The sequence below is a fragment of the Pelophylax lessonae genome, assembly GCF_965119305.1.
Source record: "Pelophylax lessonae genome assembly, chromosome: 2".
NCBI lineage: Eukaryota > Metazoa > Chordata > Amphibia > Anura > Ranidae > Pelophylax > Pelophylax lessonae.
In genome coordinates, this window is record NC_138769.1 from 121,217,856 (window position 1) to 121,237,354 (window position 19,499).

The 19,499-nt window shown below is 45.3% G+C and overlaps 2 protein-coding genes across 3 annotated transcripts in view; both read left to right on the forward strand.

The window, feature by feature from the left end:
- The first annotated feature begins 3,153 nt into the window (after positions 1-3,153).
- NSRP1 (nuclear speckle splicing regulatory protein 1) overlaps positions 3,154-19,499 on the forward strand; it is a 134,346-nt gene continuing 118,000 nt past the window's right edge. The window contains exons 1-2 of one of the 2 annotated variants that reach the window (XM_082246773.1): positions 3,154-3,253; positions 19,427-19,474. In XM_082246773.1, the coding sequence (XP_082102899.1) occupies positions 19,455-19,474 (20 nt within the window). In that variant the 5' untranslated portion in view covers positions 3,154-3,253; positions 19,427-19,454. The remainder of the gene's footprint in view (positions 3,254-19,426; positions 19,475-19,499) is intronic. The other variant, XM_082246774.1, reaches the window with a different exon arrangement.
- LOC309547987 (lamina-associated polypeptide 2, isoforms alpha/zeta-like) lies at positions 11,536-12,354 on the forward strand (the record flags this gene model as incomplete). The annotated part of the gene is made up of 1 exon (XM_082247976.1): positions 11,536-12,354. One exon carries the CDS (start codon positions 11,536-11,538, stop codon positions 12,352-12,354), a length of 819 nt encoding a protein of 272 aa, XP_082104102.1.

The window sequence follows — 19,499 nt, forward strand, 5'->3', positions numbered from 1 at the left end:
TTTGTACATTTAAAGTTTTGAAAAATAAAGACAATTTTTCACCCAAATCTGGTACTGAACATGTTATTTTTGTTTAATGCTTAATGACTGGCTTGCTGGCACCCTGTGGTGGGTGGGTGGCTGGCTGGCACCCTGTGGTGGGTGGGTGGCTGGCTTGCTGGCACCCTGTGGTGGATAGCTGGCTGGCACCCTGTGGTGGGTGGCTGGCTGGCACCCTGTGGTAGGTGGGTGGCTGGCACAGGGGCTGTGGGTGGCTGGCTGGTACAGGGCCTGTGGGCGCTGGCTAGTACAGTGCCTGTGGCTGGCTGGTACAGGGCCTGTGGGTGGCTAGCTGTCTGGCACCCTGTGGTGGGTGGTTGGCACCCTGTGGTGGGTGGGTGGCTGGCACAGGGGCTGTGGGTGACTGGCTGCTACAGGGCCTGTGGCTGGCTGGTACAGTGCCTGTGGCTGGCAGGTACAGGGCCTGTGGGTGGCTGCCTGGCTCGCTGGTACAGTGCCTGTGGATGGCTGGTACAGGGCCTGTGGATGTGGGTGGCTGGCTGGCACCGGGGTGCTGTGGGTGGTGGTATGGCTGTGATACACTCCAGCGAGACTAGTCCTGACTCCAGATGAGGCTGTCCAAGGCGAGGGAGGCAGCCTAAGAAGGCAGAATGACGTCACAAAAATATCGGCAAGTCCCGGGCCGATACCGATATATTGGGGAAAGTGCATATCAGCCCCCGATATATCGGCCTTGATGATAATCGGTCTATCCCTAGTTCAGAGCACCCCGAAGTGACGTCAACAGTTCCTGAGTGTCTCTGAGTTCTGCAGGAGGCGCCGCTGGGAGCCCCCAGTACCCCTGGACCTCTGGCGATATACAGAACTGTATACTGTACACCAGCGGCTTTACTGTACAGTACAGTACATATACACCAGTGGCTTTGGAATTGTATCAGACTCCCTAACAATGAGAATGTACTGTAACTTTTTTAAACAAAAGGAACTGTGGATTAGGAGCCTGGTCATAATGGTAGATGGAGGGGTGCCGCAATGAGCAGGTTATTTTTTTTTGTTTTTATAGTAAAGTACACTTTATACTGTACAGTGCTGTATTTCGAAGTGCAGGTTAATTTAATTCATTTTTGCAGTACACTTTATACTGTATTTTGTATTGCCGTAATCATTTTTATATGAATAAATGGTTGTGGAACGAATCATTTGAGTTTCCATTATTTCTTAAGGGGAAATTTGCTTTGATATCTGAGTGCTTTGGATTACAAGCATGTTTCTGGAACTAATTATGCTTCACAAACGAAGGCATTACTGTATATTTCTTTGTAATGAAACGCACGTAACTAGGGTTGCCAACTCATCCCTTTAATCCCGAGCACATACATTTACACAGCTTTTGTGGCTAATTAAAGTGGTAATTATTCTCACTTATGCCTCATACACACGTACCGATCGTTGGCCGAACGATCAGCCGTCTTTTGTCCAGGGCTGTCGTGTCTGTTGAAAACTGCAAAAGACTGCACACGAATTTTGTCGGCCAACAACAGCCGACTGCAGAAGTGATGTCATGTGATGGTTAACTTTCCTTGTCTTTTTTCTTTTTTGAGCATGCCCAGTCTTGCAAATCTGCTGTCTGTCGGCCGAAATCTGTACTGACTGGCGAACAATCGGCCGTTCTGGTGTTGGCCAACAAAAATTTTAATGCTTGCACGACAGATTCTGTTCGGCCGAAAATACGCTGTCGGCTGTCGGAAGCATCATACTAACAAGCCTACAATCGGCCGATCGGTCGTCGGCCGAATATTTACGGCCGACGATCGGTACGTGTGTACGGGGCATTAGTTTAAAGCGGAGTTCCACCCTAAAAAAACCTTTGCAGCATCAGGTGGAGTAAACAAACCTGAAAAAGAATTGGATAGTTAATATATATATTTTTTCACTTATCTTGTTTTTAATGAAAATTAGCTTACCTTCCTTCCTCTTCCTCCTTGTGCAGCCACGGCTCCCGACATCAATTCCTCCTTTGCATTGCATCCTGGGAGATGAGCGTCATCAATCCCAGGATGCATTGCGAATGGCCGGCCGCTACTCTGATTGCCAATCGCAATCTACTGTGCATGCGCAAGATTGCGATTGGAATTCTGGGTAACTGAAACCAGGAAGAAGGACACAGCGGGGGACACAGCGGCTTCAGATGCCCACACCAGAGATGGCCGCACTCTTCAATCAATTTTAAAAGTAAGATTTGATCTATATTTATTTACTGTACACTACTCTAATGTGGGGTTCGTGTTAGTGTAATTGGGGTGAGCTTAGGATAAGGGGGTATTTTTAGGTAAAAAATGTGTATGTGGCCGGTGTTCCGTGAGAATTACCTACCCGTGAGAAAAACCTACCCTCGTCACTTCCGGTGTACGAAAGTGTCTGTAACGCGGCGGGATTACATTCAAACAGCTCGCCAGAAATATAAGTAATCTCCACTGCTATCCCTGACACTTCCCTGGTCTCGGCTACTAAATATAAAACCGGCGGCGGCTGTATGACAACATAAATCACGGAGCCGAGAGCCGCTTTTATATTTACTAGACAAGATCAGGGCAGTGACAGGGCACGGAGCGGTGCTTACTCATATTGCAGCACATGGTAGGTTTTTTGCACGGAACAGTCATCATTTCATTCTAGTGCGCATGCGCACTAGGGGCTGTGAGCATGCGCACTGCCAGGGTAGGTTTTTCTCACGGGGTAGGTAATTCTCACGGAACACCGGAACTCTGTTTTAAATAATGTGCTCGGGTTTAAAGGGATGAGGTGGCAACCCTACACGTAACGCAGGTAAATGTAACATGCGTCAAAATAAAAGACAAAGACACCAAGCTCTCAATGGGAGCTAACATTCTTTACACATCGATATTCCCACATATAATGTTGAAGTAATAGCTGGCCCTGTGTTGCCTGTGTGCAGTGGCACCATATGCAATACATTTATCAGGCATTTAGAGAGCCTACCTAATGTACACTATCAAGACTACGGCGCACGCGCAGACAATACTGCTTTTCCTTTACTAGAGTCGACGTTTTCAAAACGTCGGTGACAGAAGCGGAGAAGAGGAACTGCGCATGCGCGCGCCTTTTTCGTGTAGCCCTTCAGAAGGTTGTGGTGGAGAACTGAGCGTGCGCCGGCGCCATTTTCTCGGAGATTTACATGGTGCCGCCGCTGTGAGGCTTTCTAGGATTGTATACGGCAAACAGAGAGAAACAGGTATTCCTTTCTTTACCTCCTAGGCTTGCCTTTTCCAGCAGGGTCCTTATTCCCAGGTCCAGTACTGTACACCTCGTCAGCTACTAATGAAACCCCCCTGTGGCCCTAGTACTACTACCCCTAGCATAGCCACCAGCATTTTATATACATTTCCATGGACGCTTCTAACAAGCTTGTGTCTCTGTGTGTCCTCTTCACACTATGCAGGTGTGCTGCGTGTCCCTGGACGGCAGAGTGTCACAAGGCGCTGCTGGGCATAATCCAGGTGCCATTTAGTGTTGGATGGGTGGGATTCCTCTACATTCTGTATGAATGCATCCTCCCAGCACATTGACTGAGCTGACCCCAACAACTTCCAGTCAAGGCTTCTGATTTGGAGCCCGCAGGATGGACTCCTGGTCACGTGACCACAGTGAGAGCCAATTACAGCAATCACATGCTCGTAAAGGCGTTAAAGCCCACTTATCGGCCCACCAGGAGGCGGCGTTAAAAGCGAAAAAGGTAAACCGTGTGAATGGTTTGGGAGCTCCGAATCGCCCAACCATCTCCACCCCCTTATATTCCCTCTCTACACCCTACCATCCCCAGTGTCCACTCTTAGGACTTGTTTACACTTGTGCTCAGGCAGTGACACAAGGCGGTTAGGCCCCTTTCAGACTGTGGAGTCCGTTGGTGGGGGATCAATCCGCCGATCCCCCGCTGGGCAGGCGAATGGCAGCTCTGTCTCTGCGCTGTGTGCAGAGACAGAGCTGTCAGGTCCCCGCTGTTCTCTATGGGGGAATCGGATGGGAGCGAACTGTCTCCGTTCTTATCCGATCCGCTGGGCGGATGGATAATAGGGTTTCCATCCGTCCAGATTTATCGGATCGGATGTCAGCTGACATGTCTCCGCTGACATCCGATGCCCCATAGAGATGCATGGGGCATCCGTTCAGATCCGCCTGAAAAACGGACAGGCAGATGTGAACGGACCGCCTGTGTGAAAGGGGTCTTAGGATGAAGTTTTGTTTCCCCCGACCGCTCCCCTTAACCACTTGACCTCCGGAAGATTTACCCCCCCCCCTTTATGACCAAGTCATTTTTTTCGATACGCTACTGCGATACTTTAAAGTGTAATTCCGCCCCCCCCCTCCAAAAATTAAGTCAGCAGCTACACATACTGTAGCTGCGAACTTTTAATATTAGGACACTTACCTGTCCTGGAGTCCAGCGATGTTGGCACCACACAGAGTTGTATAAAGTACTCGAAACCCATACTTGAGTAAAAGTACAAGTGCTCGATCAAAAAGTGACTTGAGTAGAAGTACTAAAGTATTCAACATTTTTTGTACTTAAGTATTGCAAGTAGTTTTTTTAAAAATTTTGCTACTCAAGTACCGAAAGTAAAAGTACCAGTAGTTTTGAAAAAAATTTGCTACTCTAGTACTGAAAGTAAAAGTACAAGCACTGTGTTATGTAGTTATTAAAGAAAGAAGTCAAAAGTTTGAACATCATATTGTTTTTTATTATTTCAAATGCAGCTTTTATTTATACATACAGTAGCATTTATTTTCGTATGCGCTGATAATACACATGTTTTGAGCTTCATGAAACCTGCCATCTACTGTTCTGGCAGTGGTAATTTTTATAATTGTACCGAGTAACTATGCAGCAAAAAAAAAAAAAAAATATCGGAGTAGAAGTATTGAAATCATTGAAAAAATGTAGTGAAGTAAAAATGGAAGTAGGAGAAAAAAAATTCTACTCTAGGAAAGTACAGATACCGCCTTTCGGTACTTAAGTACAGTAGTGAAGTAGTTCCACTTAGGTACTATACATCTCTGGCACCACAGCCGATGTTTTGCAAGCCATTGCCGGTCAGGGAACCCGGCAGTGAAGCCTTGCGGCTTCACGGGCAGGTCCCTACTGCGCATGCGCGAAGTGCGTTGCGCTTTTGGATTGGCTTGGCGGTGGCGGGTAGGAGGAGGGGTCCTCGCTTAGCCGCAGCGCCGTTCCCGGAAGTGGGTAAGGGTACCTGTCAAAAACAGGTACCCGTTCCCCCCCCTTCCCCTTTAAAGGTGCCAATTGAGTGAAAGTTCCACATTTGGGCTTTAACTGACAATTGCACGGTGGTGCGACACTGTACACAAAGTTTGTCCTTTTTTCCCCACAGAGCTTTCTTTTGCTGGTATTTGATCACTTCTGTGGCTTTTATTTTTTGCGCTATAAACAAAAACAGACTGACAATTTAAAAATATACATATATTTTTTACTTTCTGCTTTAAAACGTATCTAATAAAAAAAAAAGTAAAAATCTAAATAATTTTCATAAATTTAGGCAAATATGTATTCTACATATGTTTGGTAAAAAAATTCCAAGAAGTGTGTATTGATTGGTTTGTGTAAAAGTTATAGCGTCTACAAACCATGGGATTTTTTTATGGCATTTTTATTTATTTATTATACTAGTATTGGTGGCGATCAGCCACTTATAGTGGGATTGCAATATTGTGGGGGATAGTCGAGACACTTTTTGGAGTCCAGTGACACTAATACAGTGATCAGTGCTAAAAAACATTCACTGTACTAATGACACTGGCTGGGAAGGGGTTAGCAGGGGGGATAAAATGGTTAAATGTGTTCCTAGCTGGTGTTTTACTAAACTGTGGGAGGTCCTTGTAGTAGGGGAAGGCAGAGATCCGTCTTCCTACTTATAGGGAACTCAGGATCAATATCTTCTCTGCTGACAGAACAGCAATCTGCCTGGTTTACATAGGCAGACTGCTGTTCTGTCTAATGAATAATCAGCGGGTTCTGGCGGGCATTAAGTCACATTATGAATAATCACAGTGGGAGCGGGCTGCTGGCAGCGCACCTTCTCGCCCCTAGCCCAAGAGTACTGGATCACATACTAGATTCTTGATGCAGCGCAGGAGAGCCGCCTTGCTGTGGTGTGTATATACGGTTGGCAAGCAATTAAAGTGGTTGTAAACCTCAGACATGAAATATGACCAAAGCATATCCCTCTATAGTGTGTATTTGTTTCAATTAATATCACTTTGTCATTTCTGTCTGCTACTTCATTCCTCTGCTATCAGTATGAATCACTTCTCACAAGTTCTCCTGACACCAAGAGAAAAACGGTGACAGGGGAGGGAGATCCAGCTGATTGACAGCCTAAGCTCTGTTCCTGTGAGCTGTGTGAAGGGGGTGTGTCTCTTCCCTCCAATCAGCTCTCAGAGCTCTCCTGACTAAACTTATGCCCCATACACACGTGCAGATTATCTGCAGACTTTTGTCTGCAGACTTACCAAAACCATATAATATGAGGTCAAACCTAAACACTTTCAATTTGTATGCAATCCGGCAGGCCCCTTGCACTACATAGAAAAGGTAAGTCTGCAGACAAAAGTCTGCAGATAATCTGCACGTGTGTACGGGGCATTAGAGTGTGTCATTTTTACAGTACTACCACTGTAAAGTGATTGTAAACAATCACCTTGTAAAACAACCTATTCAAGTTAAAATAGAAATGAAAGGCAAAACATTTTTGTATAGATATAAAAAAAAGTATAAGGCCCCTTTCACACATACGGTCCGTTTGACAGATGAAAAACGGACATCAATGCATCTCTATCTAAAAACGGATGATCATCCGTTTCTGTCAATGTCTGTTTTTTGGAACGGATGAATGCCCTATTTTTCATCTGTCAAAAAAACGAATCGGACGAAAAACGGATGTAAACGGACAAACGGCCCGTTTTTTCATTGGTAGTGGATGGAAAACTGATACATTTTGACGTGACTGAACACACTAAGCTTCCTAGTAAAGAACAGGGGGTGGGGGGATGTCAGGACAAGTCTGATCATTGGAGGAGAACACACTGAGTTCCCAGCACAGCTAAAGAACTGAACTTGGATCTAGCGATCGACGTCCTGACTGATTTCCCCCATCTCAGTCAGAGCTGCCAGCTAAAGCCTGCAATGCTGATCATCAGTGTATTTTGATAAATGAACCCACTAGTTGAACGAAAAAAAATGAACTAATCTATGAGCTGCCTTACTACTTTATCTTCACTAATCCACTAGTGGAATGTGATCTGTCTAATGATGAGCAGCTGTCTTCTCATTGCAGTGTTTGTCATATGATGTTGTACAATACCTAGCCCTATGTACAAGGGCTACTGTAAAGTTTCCAAATAAGTTTGTCGCCTCCTTTAATCCTTAAAACGGAGTTCCAGTCATTTTTTGTTTATTAAAATGCAGCAGCAGCTACAAAAAGTGTATCTGCTGACTTTTGAAAAAACAACCACTCACCTGTCCCACAGTCCAGCAGTGTACTCACCCCAGTCATGTTCTCCCTCGGCTGCACTGGCATCTCTACTATGGGCACCTGGCTTTGACAGCTTGCGGCTGCCTAGCCGGGTACCCACTGCGCATGCACGAGTGGCGCTGCGCTTTGTAACTGGTCCTGATCTCTTCAAGGACCTGTCATGTCCCAGAAGACTTCGGGAAGGGGAACTTATGCTTCCGGTTACCTTAGGTGGTCAGAAAGGAAGTGGAAGCAGATACCTGTCAAAATCAAGTACCTGTTCCCAACACCCCCCCCCCCTCCCCAAAAGCTCCATTTCACAAACAGGAGTCAGGCAGGATGCCTTAAAGCGGCAGTTCCACTTTTGGGTGGAATTCCGAGATAGTGTGAACACAGACATTGCATGTGATTTGCACCTCATTGCTGTGCAGATCTAATGCGATGTCTGTGCGATGCAAATTCAACCATACAGTTTTTTTATGGCAGAACTCGCATTGCATTCGCACGAAAATGCTGCATGAACCTTTTTTTCCCTTACTGGAATCAGATACCATGGGTGTTTACACCCATGCGATCCGATTCCTGTTTGAATTCAGTTTCCACTGCCATCTTCAATTTGATCTTGGGGTGTCATTGACTTTATATTGACACCAGCAGCAGTTCACAGAGGGCAGTGGGAACTACCTGCGAGAGAGATGCAATCCAGGAACCCGCACTGGAATCACGCTGGTTCCCGCATCGCAATATTGTGAGCCCAGGTTTAAAGTGTATTTAAAGCAGCTCTTCAGCCATTTTTCAATTTTTCCATCTATTAAATCCTCTGCCCTTGTTGTTTTAACTTTGGATAGTAAAACTATTTTTTTTCTGCCAGTAAATACCTTATACGGCCCACTTCTCTTTCTTGTCTGGTAATTAGCCCCTAGGCTAATGACATAATGCACAGCTCTCTAACTCTTGTTAGAGTTTGCCAGCAAGGGAGGAGAGGGATGAGTCATAGGAAAGCCAATGAGAGCTGCATGGGGCTGGATGAGGATGGAGATAACAGGACATCGGCAGAGATCCAGGAGTATTCATCAAGAGAGGAGAAATGTGCAAGCAAGCAGTGGTGTGTTTGTATGTGTGTGTGTAAATCCAGGTGTTGAACAGTCAGCAGCTTCAGCTGCCCACAGTTAGAATGGCTGCAGCCAGACATAGTGGAGGGAGATTTCTGCAGCATATTTGACAAGTACAGAATCATAGTAATATATAAAATAATATGCAAAGTGGTTGGAGGGAAGCTTCAGAATGGCAAAGATGTTTTTATTACAAATTATGTGAGCAGACTGTAGTTTCTCTTTAAACCCAAAAACAAAACTAATATATTGCAGATTACTGATTCTTGAAGTATGATCAAAGCTCAGGAATGTACGAAGATCTGTGATCCAGATTCAGCCAACAGCGGGCTAAAGTCCACTGTCGGCTGACATCACAGAGCCGGTCCAGGCTCTGTAGGGATTTCAGTAGACCCGAGAACTGAGCGATCAGCGGTCTTTGGCTGCTCAATTCCCAGTGTAGAGCCAGCTGCAGCATTGGATCAAAGCTACAGCCATCTAGGTGTAAGTATAAATGTTTGACGTTTTCCATTCCTTCACTTCTCTTTTTAAATGTGGTGGCTGCTTTTGTTTCCTCCCCCTCTATTATCACTTGGTAGTCTGACCTGTAACACATTTCCTGCATAAAGTTTTATTAGCTGACCATTGTAAACACTCCTGTCAGTATTAAATAGTTTGTCTCATCCCTCTAACAGCTACATCTGCAGGATAGCTTGTTCTGGTAAAGGAAGTTGAATATACCATACTTACTTGCCAGCTATCAGGTGCAATACGTTTTCTTTCTAAAATGTACTCCTCAATAAAAATTATTAAACCAGAAAAACAACTTAAAGGATAAGTTAACCTTTCTAGAAAAAAAAAAAAATAAATGCATATTTTTTGCAAGTAAAAACAAAATGTGCGTTTTATGTATTTTTGTATTTTAGAAGACTGCAGAGCATTGCACCTGTGATCAGTAGATCATGGGAGCAATCTCCAAATCCTGCAGACAGTGTAGGTGTCTGCCCGTGCCTCTGATACAGGCAGGCAGTTCTGAATGACAGCTAGAATCGGTGATCTACTAGAGCGCTCACCAGCGCCCTTATAGTTTGAGAACTACAAGCCGTCAGAAGCAAAGGCTGTCAGTACTCGTTCATTCATAGAACTCTGTGAATTAATGATGCGGTTGTGTTACACGTTCCACCCTAAAAACGGGTGTAACATGTTTCCAAAGGTGAACTTATCCTTTAAAATGCTACACTTTAAAGTAGAACTATAGGCAAAAAATAGTTTTTGCCATTTTTGGATAGAGTAAGGGAGGGTTATATCATTCATTGACAGACGCAGCTCCATATTCTTCTTAACCATTGGGTTCTGCTGCCCCTACAGGAGTAGGACACTAGGCAGGAAAAAACTTTACCATGCCTATGGGGCAGGCCCTGAAGGCATAACCCCACACACTCTGCTATAGGATTCAGTTTGTTTCTGCCTAGTTTAGGAGTACAACCTAGTTCCTGGCTGGGACTTTAGTCTTAGCTTGTTTTTTTTTTTATTTTAAAGGGACCCTTTGTTAAAATTTAAATTTTCTCCAGTCGCCTTTCAGGACAGCACATTGAGAGAGCGCAGCTCCACCCACTTCAACAGGAAACACTGCAAGCTTAAAAGCTCCACCTCTTCCACCATGCCTCAGTTTTTGTGTTTCCTCCTCCATGAGGAGACACTGCATGGAACCAGTGTGTGGGGCTGCGCTCTCTCCAGGTGGAGTAGGGTGGGCTTACCCCGTTTTTCATGTTTTGCGGAGACCATCCCAGCACCCCTCCCTGAGGACAAAGGGGTTGTTCCGGAGCGGCCGCCTTTTCGAGCTCAGGGGAGCAGAGCTTCGCCGGAGGGTCTCGCCTGTGCGCCGGGGGTCCGCTGGTGGGGCTGGTAGGCAGCTCGGGCGGATGTTTCCCTTCCGCATATCGGTCCCTGGTCCCGGCTGTCGGGGGACGGCAGTATCGGTAGGCGGGACTTCCGGCGGGGGCGTGATGGCTTCGGTTCCAGCCACTAACAGCGCAGAAGGCGGCAGCAGGTCAAGGGTCGGTGCTTCCGGTCTCCACAGGGGGATGCGGGAAGCGGACATTAAATTCAAATACATGTGGGGAGGATCTGCCCAGCTTGCTGCAGGCTCTGCGATGGAGGACAGAACCGCAGCGTCGGTGGAAGCAGGCGCCGTCAGCACCGGCCCAGCCCAGGTAAGAGAGGTACAGGGGTGCCTCTTTTCTTTACTATTGGGCCTATAGGTTGTTTGGTTGTTCCTCCTTGGGAGCCTGCCCTGCAGTCGGAGGTGTATGTCCTTAGGCTTGCAGGATTGTATGTATTGTCTGGGGGGCTGTTTGTTTTTTAATCAGCAACTAAGTTAGTTATCTGATAGGTGGTTTCTGGTGTGTTTTTTCTTAGGTTAAAGCCACAGTTAAAGCCAGGGCTTCAGCATCTTCAAGGAAGTGCCCTTCTTGCAAGAATCCTCTTAAGGATACCTGGCCTAAGCCACTTTGCAGATCATGTATAGCTGATCTGTTAAAGGAAGAAACAGCCCAACAGAATAGTGATCTGTTTTCATCTGTACAGGAGCTTAAGGATACTTTAAATTCCCTATTAGCTAGGGGATCAGCCTCCCAGACAGATTCCCAGACAGAACAAAATGTATGGGCAATTTCTCAAGCATCCACCTCTAAGTCAGCTGAAGCTTATGACACAGAGGAAGAAAGGGCTAGTACTTTAATTTCCCTCAGAGATTCTGAGGAAGAAGTGGAAGAAGAAGAAGTGGTGTCTAGAACGTCCAGATATAAATTAGCTCTAGAAGAAGTGGATGAACTCCTTAAAGCGGTATATACTACCTTGGAAATCCGGATGAAAAAGTACAGATGTCAGTACACGACAAAATGTACCAGGGTTTAGATCAAACCAAACATAGGGTGTTTCCGGTCCACAAGGTTCTTATGGATTCAATTAAAAGTGAATGGAAGGACCCTGAGAGGGCCCCCTTTTTCTCCAAATCCCTAAAGAGAAGATTTCCTTTTGAGGATGATGTAGCACATCCCTGGAATAAAAAACCTAAGTTGGATGCGGCTTTTTCACAGGTTTCACGCCGAACAGATCTGGCGTTTGAAGACATGGGGATTTTGAAGGATGCTATGGATAAAAGGGCAGACTCCCTCCTGAAAAAGGCCTGGGATTCCTCTACATCCAGCCTTAGACCGGCCATGGCTTCCACAGTGGTAGCCAGAAACTTAGAATGCTGGTTAGATCAGCTCAGGGGGCATGTGGAGGCTGGAACGGCTAGGAAAGACCTTCTTGATTCCTTTCCTCTGCTCATTAAGGCCGTCAAATACATGGCTGATGCCTCGGCTGAATCAATTAGAATGGCAGCAAGGTCGTCGGCTCTGGTGAATTCAGCAAGACGTGCGATTTGGTTGAAAACTTGGACGGGTGACTCGGCCTCTAAGGCCAGACTCTGTGGTTTACCGTTTTCAGGAGACCTGCTCTTTGGTCCGGATTTGGAAACTATCCTGCATAGGATGGCGGATAAGAAAAAGGCCTTTCCTTCCAAGAAGAAACCACCACCAAAGAAAAATTTTCGTCCTTTTCAGCAAACCCAGAAAAGAGATCTGGACCAGAGAACAAAGTGGTCCTCACAGAGAGGAAGAGGAAGGGGTGGTATACTGTTTAAACCACCTGAACAGTCTACAAAAAACAAGTGACATTCCCCTCCCGGTGGGGGGGAGTTTGTTAAAATTTCTCCCACAGTGGGAAGAAGTATCCTCAAGCCTTTTCGTAAAGAACATTGTGGCTCAGGGGTACAGTCTCGAATTTTCAAGAACCCCTCCAAGCAGGTTTTGGATGACTCCACTTCCAAGAGATCGGGAACAGGCCTCTGCAATGATATCTTTGTTAAGAGTTGATTTCTCAAGAGGTAATCACCCAAGTTCCCAGGGGTCAGGAAGGTCAGGGGTTCTATTCACACGTTTTTCTGGTGAAAAAACCTTCGGGCAAGTATTGGTTGATTTTAAATCTGAAGATCTTGAACAAATCAATCAGATACAAGCATTTCAGGATGGATACCATTTATTCTGTAACCAAACTTCTGTCCCCAGGTTGCTTCATGGCTCTGGTGCATTTAAGGGACGCGTATCTACATGTCACGATAAATCTGTCCTATCAGAAATTCCTGAGATTGGCGATCAATCTAGGAGATTCGGTCTGGCATCTTCAGTTCAGGGCCCTTCCCTTCGGTCTTTCCTCCTCTCCAAGGATATTCACCAAGGTGTTGGCAGAAGCCCTACAGCCTCTGAGACTGAGGGGGATCTCCATCGTTCCATACTTGGACGATCTCCTGATTTTTGCAGATTCCAACAGTCAGTGCTTGTCGCACATTCAAGAAACAAGATTCCATCTAGAGAGACTGGGGTGGCTGCTAAATCTAGAGAAGTCCAATCTAGTTCCTTCCCAAAGGATAATGTTTTTGGGGTACACTTTAGACTCGGTTCTTCAAAGGGTTTTTCTACCTCAAGAGAAGATCTTAAAGGTACAGGCTGCAGTCGCTCACATGCAGACCAATATCCAGGTGTCAGTCCGATCCGCTATGGCAGCTCTGGGTCTACTCACCACTTCCATTCCAGCGGTTCAGTGGGCGAAGTTCCATTCCCGTCTCTTTCGGAGAAAGAAATATACTACAAAGTTGGTCACATCTGGAACCTCTGGAAAAATCCATCAAAATTTCCGAAAAAACAAAAAGAGCTCTTTGGTGGTGGAGAGATACCAGGAATCTGGAGAAGGGTCTGATGTGGTCCTTCCCCCGGAACAAACGTCTGACCACAGACGCCAGCGCCTGGGGATGGGGAGCCCATCTAGATGGTCGGACAGTACAGGGGACCTGGTCCAAACTGGAATCCAAAAGGTCATCCAACTGGAGAGAGTTGAAGGCTATATTTCTGGGTCTTCAGGAGTTTCAGGAAATAATCAAGGGTCAGCATGTACAGATCCTTTCGGACAACATAACAGCAGTGACTTGCGTTACAAAACAAGGAGGAACAAGAAGCAGAACTCTCTGTTTTGGCGATGCAGCTGCTTTCCTGGGCGGAACAAAATGTGGCCTCCCTAACAGCAATCCACCTAAAGGGGGTCACAGAATCTCCTAGCAGACCTGCTAAGCAGAAGGAGAGTATTAGAGGCAGAATGGAGTCTGAATCAGGAGGTTTTCACGATGATTACAGAAGCTTGGGGGTTTCCCCAGGTAGATCTGTTCGCCAACCAACAAAACACCAAGGTTGCGAGATTCTTTTCCCTCCACAGGGAGGATCAGGCTTGGGGGCTGGATGCTCTAGCTCATCAGTGGGACTTCCCTCTGTGTTATGCATTCCCTCCTTTCCAGTTAATACCTCTGGTTCTCAGGAAATTCAAGGAAGAATCCACAGATCTAATTTTGATCACACCCTTCTGGCCAAAAAGGCCTTGGTTTGCCCTGTTGCTGAATCTGGCTTCAAAATCACAGTGGAAGCTTCTGTCCAGAAGAGATCTTCTGTTTCAGGGGACCCTGTATCATCCGGAATCAGATCAACTTCAGTTGACGGCGTGGTTTCTGAGGAAGACCTCTTAAGATCCCGGGGTCTTTCTGAGAAACTCATTACCACCCTTCTCTCCAGCAGGAAGAAGGTTACCAGGGACATTTACATGAAGACTTGGAAAAAGTATAATTCATGGTGTTCCACGAAAAAGTTTGAACTTTTGAATTTAATTTCAGTGCTGGAATTTCTCCATGAGGGAATGGAGATGGGATTGGCAGCCAGCACTCTTAAAACCCAAGTAGCGGCACTTTGTTTTCTTTGAGAGAACCTTATCTCAAGAGACTTTAATTATAAGATTTTTTAGGGCATTAGCTCGCAATAGACCAGTAGCACTCAAGGTGTTCCCTAGATGGGACCTGTCCATTGTGTTACAGGGATTAACCAAGTTTCCGTTTGAACCTTTGGAAGAAGTTCCTTTAACGAATTTAGTTCTGAAAACAATCTTTTTAGTTGCTATCACCTCAGCCAGGAGAGTTAGTGAAATCCAGGCACTTTCAGTTGCGGATCCTTTTTTGTCAGTATTTCCGGATCGAATAGTACTTCGTACAGATCCAGCTTTTCTTCCAAAGGTTGTATCCAATTTTTACCGTACCCAGGAAATTGTGCTCCCAACTTTTTCCTCGATGCCTGCTAACTCGCAAGAGGAGACCTTTCATACATTGGATGTAAGAAGATGTCTTCTTCGTTTCCTTTCTGTAACCAAGGAGTTCAGGAAAACGAATGCTTTATTTGTGCTATTTTTGGGCCCACGTAAGGGTGAAAGAGCATCCAAAAGTACTTTAGGAAGATGGCTTAGATGGGCCATTGAACAAGCTTACTTGGCCCAGGGGAAAGAACCTCCAGAAGGTGTGGTGAGCATCTGAGCAGATTTGCAAAGCAGCTACCTGGTCGAGTTTTTCAACTTTCCTCAGACACTACAGGTTGGATCTGTTGTCAGCCACGGATCAGGCTTTTGGCAGAAAGGTTCTGCAAGCTGTAGTCCCACCCTAGGTGTAAGTTACTCGCTTATCCTCTCAATGTGCTGTCCTGAAAGGCGACTGGAGAAAACCTAAGTTACTTACCGGTGACGGTATTTCTAAGAGCCTTTCAGGACAGCAGCAACTACCCTCCCTGGTTTTTTTATCTTTGTGTTATTTTATTAACAATATTAACCTGTGGTGGTTGTTATGTTTCATTATGTTTTCCAGCATGTCGGAGGATACTCTGTAACTGAGGCATGGTGGAAGAGGTGGAGCTTTTAAGCTTGCAGTGTTTCCTGTTGAAGTGGGTGGAGCTGCGCTCTCTCAATGTGCTGTCCTGGAAGGCTCTTAGAAATACCGTCACCTGTAAGTAACTTAGGTTTTTTTAGCTAGTAATGTTCCTGAGAGAAATGCATTCAACAGTCGGACTTGGTTTCACACTTCAGGTGCTCTGCAGTGAGGATGATTCCTTTTTTTACTGCACATGCATGGACACTGGTGGATGCACTGATTGTATCGATGCAGAAAATTATTAACATGGGAGGAGCCAGTCCCCTTGGGGCTCGCAGATCCCCTAGAAGTGGAAAAGGTACTCCCTTTTCCTGCCTACTGTGACAAGATTGTCGCAAGTCAGTGGAGTTCTAAACGCAATAATGCTAACCACTCATGGTGTGGCTAAAATGCTGGTCTGCGGACCAGGCTTCTAAAAAGGCTCCATCAGATCTCCTCTTTACGGGGTCTTTGTTGGATGAACTGATTAAAGGACTTGCAGGTGGGAAGAGTACTCTTCTTCCTCTATCCGCACTGGTGGCTCCTTGGAGTCAGTATTGGCTGATCTATACATTTCCTCTACTGAATAGAGGTGGAAGGGATTCCGATCATTCTGGTGGCCCCAGACTGCCCTCGCCAGTCTTGGTATGCAGATTTGGTAAGGTTGGTTGCCGATGCTCCTTGGAGACTTCCTCTCAGGGAAGATCTGTTGTCTCAAGGGCCGATCTTCCATCCTGCTTTACAGTCGCTGGCTTCAACACCGGGGCTGTTGAAAGCCAGTTATTGAAGGATAGGGGTCTTTCTGACTCCTACAATATTGAAGGCTAGAAAATCTACCTCCAGAAAGATTTATCATAGTACGTGGAAATTTTACACCTCATGGTGTGAAATCGATTAAGGTGCATCCACGCTCCTTTTCAGTGGCTTGGATATTGGCTTTCCTCCAAAGAGGGGTTGAACAGCGGTTGGCCTTGGGTACATTTAACCTTCCTAGCAGTATTCCCGAGTGTGGCTTGGGGTTAAATTTCAGTGCCAAAAGCAGTAACCCCGGGCCACACTCAGGGTACCGCTAGGAAGATCGCTGGATCCTGGTAGAGGGGTTACTTACCTTGTCACTGGGATCCAGCGATGTATCCCGGCGGTGTGTGGCGGCGGATCTTCCTCCTGATCCTCTGTGTGCCCCGGCTTCTGTCTCCTGCGATGTGATGATCGCAGGGGGGTGGAACCGGCAGCAAACTCAAATGTAAAACACACCAAACACACTGATACATTACAAAATAAAATAAATTCACAGTTTGCCCCCCAGTGCCCTTTCCTGCAGTTTTACTGTACTTTTTATGTGTGTGTGTGTGTGTGTGTGTGTGTGTATATAGAATATATACTTTAACTTATTTATAGTTTTTTATTATATTATAATTTATGATTTTGTGTTTCAAACTTTATCATACCTGAGATGTTATAAAGAAGAACGTACAGTAAAAAAAAAAAAAAATCCTATGTAAATGGTTGGTTTGGGCTGCTCATTCTTAAGAATTACATGCAAAATAACGGTACCGCTTTCAGCACCTAAAATCCGAAAGAATCATACCGCCAGGGAGGTTAAAGGCCAGATTTCGGCTTTGGCGTTGTTTTTCAACGCCCTTTAGCTACGCATTCTTTGATTCGCACTTTTATCCAGGGAGTTCGTCATGTGGCTCCTCCGATATGGTCCCCGTCACCCCTTGGGATCTTAACTTGGTACTGTCTGTCCTTCAAAAACCTCCCTTTGAAAACTTAAGGGGATTCCTCTGCTTACACTGTTACAGAAGGTAGCCTTTTTGGTGGCTATTACCTCTGCCCACAGAGTTTCTGAATTGGCGGGGCTGTCCTGCCGTTCTTCTTCTCTGGTGGTCCACAGAGATTAAGTGGTACTTCCACCTAATCAGTCGTTTCTTCCTAAGGTGGTTTCTGCTTTCCATTGAATGAAGACATTGTGCTGCCTTCACTCTGTCCTAAGCCCAATCATCCCAAGAAAAATGCCTTGCATTCTTTGGCTGTGGTTCGGGCAATTAGGGTTTGCCTGGCGGTTACTGAGTCTTTCAGGAAATCAGACTCTCCTTTTGTCCTCACGGAAGGACCTCAGAAGGGATTGGCTGTGTCCCATTGTGGGGATTTCCCTCCACTTGCTATCCCATAGCCAAACAGGAAGTGAGAGGAAATCCCTGCAAATTAATGAGAATCCCTTGGGAACTTTCCCACTATTACTTTCTGGGGACAACCCAATATTTTGAATTTTCTTTTACTTTCACTTTTAACAATAATGGTAAACGGGACAATCAGAGAGAAGAAATCTCCCTAATGGGGACACAGATAGCAATAAACACTGACAGGTGTTCAACTTCTCATCCATCTCCACTCTATCCAAAACTTAAAAAAAAAAAAAAAAAAAAAAAAAAAAAATGTTTTGCCTTTAGACTAAAGGTGAACCTAATCACTAAAACCTCATATAAGAATTTAACATGTTAATGTATTTTCAACAGTTTTTTTTTTTTTTTTTTTAATTTGCAGCTTTCAGTAAAAAAAATAGCCAGTGATCCTGCCATGAAGGTCTTCATTTAGGCACTTATGTTATGGGGGGCACGTTCTCTGTCCTGGTTTCCAAGTTGTGCTCCCCGCTAAACTCTATAAGTGGCTGCAATGACACATTGGGGGTTAGATGAGTACAGCTTCTTGAAAGTACTTTAGAGTGCAGCTCTGCATAGAAACCAGTCAGCTTCCAGATTGCATTGTCAAAGCCTAAGTTAGAAGCTGATAGGCTACCATGCACAGCTGCACTGGATTCTGTGTCCATTGTTGACCCATCGCTCTGCTTCCAGCCTATTAACAAATAATCTTAAAAAAGAATAGCGCACACATGCAAAAGAAATGACTATAAAATATGGAGACAATCCATAAATAAAAATGGGGATTTAGTCCCACCATATGGCCATATCGTGCTCAAGCCCACCACTGCGTCAAAGTACCCCATTATCAGTGGGTCCTACACTATCCATAAAAAAGGGGTGAATCCAGCCTCTCTTACCCTTGGAGACAACACTCCTTGCTGGGAAAGATGTGCTAATGCACTACAGGGGACTCCTCCTATATCTACTTGATAGTGGACACCAATAGAGTACAGGTGTGTGTGGGGGATGGGATGCTCAACCTCAGAAGTCTGGTCAGACTGAATACATAATAAACAAGCAAAAAATTGGGGGAGCAAACAACCCAATTTGGACCAAGCAACATGTATATTAAAAAAAAAGCGCACACATTTCTTTTTTAATATACATGTTGCTTGGTCCATAGCTGCACTGGCTTTAGATATACATGTTCAGGGTTTGCTCCCCCAATATTTTGCTTGTTTATTATGTATTCAGTCTGACCAGACTTCTGAGGTTGAGCATCCCATCCCCCACACACACCTGTACTCTATTGGTGTCCACTATCAAGTGGATATAGGAGGAGTCCCCTGTAGTGCATTAGCACATTTTTCCCAGCAAGGAGTGTTGTCTCCAAGGGTAAGAGAGGCTGGATTCACCCCTTTTTTTATGGATAGTGTAGGACCCACTGATAATGGGGTACTTTGACGCAGTGGTGGGCTTGAGCACGATATGGCCATATGGTGGGACTAAATCCCCATTTTTATTTATGGATTGTCTCCATATTTGATAGTCATTTCTTTTGCATGTGTGCGCTATTCTTTTTTAATATACATGTTGCTTGGTCCATAGCTGCACTGGCTTTAGATATACATGTTCAGGGTTTGCTCCCCCAATTTTTTGCTTGTTTATTAACAAATAATCCCCCCTCATATTTCCCCTTCTCCTTCTTTTTACCATTCCACTCAGAGATGGGCAGATCCCAGGATCTAGGTATCCAGAGCATTGAACTCTTATATCTGTAGCTTTGCATTTTTTAAAAGTTCACAGGCATGTTTCACATTAATATTTTTCCCCCAGCAGGATACATGCCTAAGAAGTGATCAAGATGGCTGCTCCAGGGAAACAGTAAGTAGTGACAGAGTACAGCTTC